General features: G+C 29.0%; 1 protein-coding gene across 1 annotated transcript; it reads left to right on the plus strand.

Annotated features, from left to right (window-relative positions):
* The first annotated feature begins 772 nt into the window (after positions 1–772).
* LOC112528600 (7-ethoxycoumarin O-deethylase-like) lies at positions 773–2,844 on the plus strand. The gene is made up of 2 exons (XM_025139623.1): positions 773–1,714; positions 2,104–2,844. Exons 1-2 carry the CDS (start codon positions 773–775, stop codon positions 2,734–2,736), a joined length of 1,575 nt encoding a protein of 524 aa, XP_024995391.1. The 3' UTR covers positions 2,737–2,844.
* The last annotated feature ends 3,873 nt before the right edge of the window (positions 2,845–6,717 follow it).

Raw genomic sequence — 6,717 nt, forward strand, 5'->3', positions numbered from 1 at the left:
GGATAAACATAATCAAATCGAGGATAAACATCTCATTTTAGAATATAAAAAATATAACATATAATTAGGATAATTATCGAGTTCTAACAAACTAATTATTATCTTTATAAGAAAAATTATTTTATTGAACCAAATATAAATTATTTCGTTATTGTAACTAAATTAAATTATAAAAAAAAATTGAATAAAAAAAGTACACAAAAAAAGAGGAATTTTAAATAGTTAATTTGATATTAATATCGATACATTTTTGTCAAATTTTTATGATATTTACAAACTTATAATTTATTCAAAAATAAAAACATCATCGCTTTCTCAAAATCACATAAAACCATATTATAACATCGACTGAAATAAAGAATAAAATAAAATATTAAAATCAAGATGTATCTTGCTGCATTGCACGAATACTCTTCTGGTTTCTTTTAAATAGAACCACATACTTTTTAGTCTATTTTTCTTCTAAAAACAACAAAGTATCGCTTCATATTTTGCAATTACCTTCATTTCTTAGATTAGTTGTAATTCACAAAATGATATCAAATAGCATCTGGTCATGGTGGTCGGAAGCTACCCGCAACAAATACGACCTAATTCTCATATTACTTTACAGTTTACAGTTTACTCTAAACATTTTTTATATTAAATTTTATCTTTTATTTTCTTGTAAATACGACAAATCAACTGCTTTATATCAGCAACTAGTTTCCTTTCTCAGAATATTTTATATCAGCAACTAGTTTCCTTTCTCAGAATAGTTTTGATCCACAAAATGGTATCAGAGAGCATGTGGTTACGGTGGTCGGAAGTTACCAGCAACAAGTACGACCTCACTCTCGTAATACTCATTTTTTCCGCCATCATATTGGTTGTTTCGTGGTACAAATCTGCTGGGAAGGCTACGTTTCCATCGCCGCCGGGACCTCGTGGGTTGCCGGTGGTGGGGTACCTTCCGTTTCTAGGTATAAACCTGCACCATGAATTCACCGAAATGGCTCAACGTTATGGCCCCATTTTCAAGCTTAAGCTCGGAAGTAAGACCCACGTCGTCATCAGCTCTTCAGAACTGGCTGAAGTTGTCGCCCGTGAGAAAGACGACATTTTTGCTAACCGAGACCCTCCGGCGGCCGCTCTAGAGATCTCACACGGTGGCCAAAATGTCGTCTGGTCCAACAACAACTCGCACTGGCGAAACATGCGTAAACTGTTCGTGTATCAAGTCATCAGCAGCAAGAATCTAGAAGCTTCTCGGACATTCCGGCGAGGTGAAGTGAGGAAAACTGTGAAGCGTGTGTATGAAACAATTGGGACGGAGGTGGATTTCGGCCGGATAATGTTCTTGTCGTCACTGAACGTCGTAACGAGCTTGTTGTGGGGGAAAAGCTTGGTTGACGGAGAAAAAAGTGACGATCTTGGAGTGGAGTTACGGCAAGTGCTTTCGAAGATAGTGGAGCTTCTGGGAACGGYGAACGTGTCGGACTTKTTTCCGGTGGTGGCGAGATTGGATTTACAGGGCGTGGTGSGAGAAATGAAGCGGCAAAGGATGGTGGTGGAAGGGATTTTCGACAGGATSATTAATGAGAGAATGRCGAGTAAAGTGGAAGAAACAGCAGAGCAGAAGGGAAGAAGAGATTTGTTGCAGATTTTACTGGAGCTTAAAGAAGAAAAGACTGCATCGTCGTTCAATATCACCCAAATCAAAGCTCTTTTCATGGTATGTATTTGTATCCTCTCTCTTTGAGTAGTAAACTTCAATTTTCGTTCTTTTTTTTTTAATTATTTTTTGTCGTTTTTAAATATTGATTATGGTTTTTATTTTATTTTTAATAATACTTAACTCGATTTCTTTTGATGGCCTTAATGATTAGAGACAAGAAAACCCGACTAGCCGATCCCGCTAAAGGTTTTGATTCAGGTGCCAAGAACTAAACTTAGGAACAAAAATCTTCAAAATTTTTGATGGTCTAGCATGTGTGATTATTTAAATGTTACTAATTATATATTTTTAATCAATAGTATTTTCAATATATTTGTTTGGTGAAGATATAGGCTTAACTTTCTATATCCATTTAATATATTAATCCCCCWATTTCGATGAAACAGGACATTATACTTGGATCAACAGAGACAACATCTATCATGGTAGAATGGATAATGGCAGAGCTTTTACAACATCCAAAGATAATGAAACAGGTACAAGATGAATTAGAAGAAGTCGTAGGCCGAAACAACATCGTTGAAGAATCTCATATCCCTAAATTATATCACCTTGATGCAGTAATTAAAGAAACGTTTCGATTACACCCTCCACTTCCTTTCTTGGTATTGCGGTCTCCAACTCAATCTTGTAAGGTAGGTGGATACATAGTCCCAAAGGGCTCCAATGTATATTTGAATGTTTGGGCCATACATAGGAATCCTGAATATTGGGACAATCCCTTGGAATTCACTCCTGAAAGGTTTATAAATCCTGATGGAACAACCAAATTTGATTACGACGGACACAATCTCAAATACTTCCCGTTTGGATCTGGGAGAAGAAAGTGTCCTGGAATTCGCTTGGGAGAGAAAATGTTGGTGTATCTTTTGGCTTCGTTGTTGCATTCATTTGATTGGACTTCGCCAAATGACAAAGAGCTGGAGCTCTCTGATAAATTTGGCATCGTCTTAAAGAAAAGAAATCCACTAATAGCTATTCCTTCTCAAAGGCTACCAGATAAAAACCTCTACATGTAATAGAATTTGAATCTGCATCAATTGCATGTGTAATATATATAATGTCTTGATGTTAATGGTACATTAAATAATCGTTGATAAATGTACCTCTATTTACTAATTTCCTTCTTGCATACAACAATTCCAGTACTTGCCTTTTTACATGTTCAATGCATGATTTGATTTGATTTTGAATGAAAAAATGCATATAATATCGTGAATGGTTTTGAAAAGAAACAAAAACAGTGGAACCCATGCCGTGTTTTTTTTCAACACTGAGTAATGTACTTGTGCACATTGTTGCGCAAAGCATCTCGATTATGAAGTCGAGAACCCAAAACGGCAATCTTATTTCATCTTTTATTTTGTTACAATTTAAATTGGAAATCAAGTTCAAAATTAATATTTCCGTTTGATTAAAGATTTTGAAATTGAATAGCTGAATAGAAGGTCATAAAACCCATATCATTTACGGTTCTTAGCCTTTAGAGACCAACTTATATATTAGGTGTTTGTAACTTTGAAATTTGTAATTAATGAACAAGATCGAAAGTAGATTCGTACATATTTATGATATTATTAAATTTAATAAATATTTAATAATAAACTTATTTTGAAGATATTGACGAGAAGATTATAATCATATAATTTATAATAACAAAATGGAAACATGTTTTTTTTTAAGGTATTTCAGTTAATCCATCATTATGTAGCTATAATTAATGATATTTAATAGCATGAATAAATCTAAAAAATATTTAGTATTGAACTTATTTTGAAGGCATTAACAAAAACGATTATAATGCTATAATTTGTAAAAAAAGAAATGTATTTTTTTAATGTATTTTTGTTCATATATGATTTTTTAAGTTAATAATAAGGGTGTAAAATAAAAAATAAAAAAGTAAGAAATATAAAGTAAATTAAATAACTAATTATAATAATTTAGAATGTAATTTAAAAATTAAAAACGATTTAATTAATAATTCATCTAGACGTGAGAGATTGTATATAAAAGGTTATGCAACTTTTAAAATTATATATTAAGCTTATAAAATAATATATCGAATTCTAAGAATAACCGTAACTCACACGGATATAAATCTTTATATATATATATATTAAAGTAAAACCCATAAAAAAAATATGTGACATCTTAAGAAGTAAGTATTCTTCATTTCTTAAATTATGGTTGAGTTTGTGTATCTCATATTGATGGAGATATGAAATATTTACAATAAACGGTAGGTGTTTCAAAGGGAAATTTGAGATGTTTTTGTGCCAACTCATGGGGTTGACTCATTTTGGTCAATCCTCCAAATTCACGTTGTTTAACTCATTTTGGCTGACCATCTAAACTCATTGGTTTGCTTATTTTGGCCAACCTCATTTTAGCAACAAAATAAAAAATTAATCATACAAAATAAAAAATCTTTATTTTTATGTATATTAAAATAAACCGCACAAAAAATAAATTTATATTAAATGAAGAATAAAGAGGTATTGAGTTGACATAATGTAAATAAAGTATTCTCAAACAGTGAACTGTTCTTGAGCTTTAGATATCTCATTTGGTGAGAAGTTGAAAGAATTGAATAAAGAGATATGTATAAGAATGAATGATTAGATGACAATTATGTCAACTAATGGGTTTGACTCACAAATTTGTCTTATTTTTATGATCCTCTTATTTACAAAACAATCGTTTGTTGTATAAAACAAATCTTATTAAAAGAACAACCAAGTATTGTAAAATGATATTACAAGATTTAAGTATTCTAATTTTTTTAATTGTGGTGTGTTTTGATTATTTCATGTTGGTAGGAAAATGGTAGATTGGAAAAAAATATGTCTTTGAAATCTATAGCCGTGGGTTGGAATCAAAACCAATTCCAACGAAACGATAGAAAATACAGTTATATAAAACCATGGTTGAAATCTATCAAAGTCAATCAAATGGTAAAAAACTTATAGTTATGAAATATTTTTCTACATGTATACAAAAGTATGAAAGATGTCTTTCACATGTATAACAATAATGATTGAAATCAAAACCATTTCCATCCAAACAATGAAAATTATAGTAATGAAAACCATAGTTGAAATCAAAGCCAACTAGATGGCAAACCAATTAGTAATTCTTATTTTTATCTTTATATATCTTAGAGTAAAGCTACAAGAAACGATAACATCATAAGGAGTGAGTATTATTCATTTCTTGAATTCTGGTTGAGTTCTGTATATTACACATTGATGGAGATATGAAAGATTTAGAATGAATGATGAGTATATAAAAGGAGGTTGAGATGTCTTTGTGACATCTCATAAGGTTGGCTCCTCTAAACCGATCTTTTAAACTCACGTTGTTGGATCATTTTGGCCAATCTTCCAAGCTCACGAGTTGAGTTATCTTGGCCAACCATCTTTTAGCAAAAAAATGTTAACCATACAAAAAAAATCTTTATTAGATTTAAGTATTTTAAAATCTTGAAATATGGTATGATTTTGATTCCAACCTCCTTTTACAATTTCTTTTTGTTAAATCAACATACGAAATGACATTATGAGATTCAAGTTTTTTTTTTGAATTGTGGTATGATTTAAGTATTATGATTTTTTTGAATTATGGTATATTAAAAGAGTATGTATTTCTTTGAAAAATTAGTTGGTTAGAATATGATTTTTGATCGACCCTTATTTTGCAAAAAGAATATATATATATATATATATATATATACACACACACACAAATTATTTAATTAAATACAAAAATGGTATAACATTCACAAATATCAAGAGTGAAAACTACAATTTATAACATATTTTTTAGAGGGATTCTTCTATGTAAATATCTAAAATGAAGATGGTAGGACATGAAGTAGTATTATGGGATTTAAGTGTTAAAAATATTCAATTGTGTTGTTATTTTCATAATTCATATTGATAGAGTAAATGATAGATTAAAAGTTATTATATATATATATATATATATATATATATATATATATATATAAAACTAGCAGATGTATATTATGATATTTGAGTTGTGGTATTGTTTTTTGTTACCTCACGTTATGGATCACATAAGAGATAGAAAAATGATTACGAATATATGAAAGGAGAAGATACGCATTTGAAAATTAAAATAGTTATTTGGTTAAATTATGCATTCGATTCATATCTTGCAAAAAAAATCGATATAAAAATAAATTTTAATTGAATATTTAAGAATAAAAAGAAAGATGGTAGAGGTTTGAATTGTATAAGAAGATTTGAGTAGTTAAACTTTTTAAATTATAATGTTATTTTGATTATCTAACTTTATCTATTTAATTAATATTAGAAAGGTACTTGTGCAATGCAGCAAGATACATATCGGTTTTAGTGGTTTGTTTTATTATGTCCCTTGTCGATGTTATAATACGGTGTTATGTGATTTTAAGAAAAACGATAATGTTTTTTATTTTTTAAATTTGAAGATATCATAAAATTTTGAAGAAAATATATCGACATTGGTATTAAATTAACTATTTAAAAGTTATTGTTTGTTGTGAAATTTCTTTAATTCAAATATTTTTATTATAATTTAATTTAGGTTTAATAACGAAGTAATTTACTTTTGATTTAATATTATGTTTTTTTTATAAATGTAATAATTAAGTATTCTGTTTAGAACACAAAGATTATCTTAATTATATTTTAATTTTTTTATATTTAAAATAAAATGTTATCATTTGTTTGATTATGTTTATCTGCAGTTAGTTACACGAATTCAAACGTTGAGTTTTAATAAATTATACTTAAACATTATTTTTTTACTAGAAGCGTACTCGCGCAATGCAGCGAGATACATCATGATTTTAATATTTCATTTTATTCTTTATCTCAGTCGATGTTATAATATGGATTTATGTGATTTTGAGAAAGCAATGATGTTTTTATTTTTGAATAAATATATGTTTGAAGATATCATAAAAATTTGACAAAAATATATCGATATTA

The sequence above is a fragment of the Cynara cardunculus genome (genome assembly GCF_001531365.2).
Source record: "Cynara cardunculus var. scolymus isolate 2C chromosome LG 15, CcrdV1, whole genome shotgun sequence".
Lineage (NCBI taxonomy): Eukaryota > Viridiplantae > Streptophyta > Magnoliopsida > Asterales > Asteraceae > Cynara > Cynara cardunculus.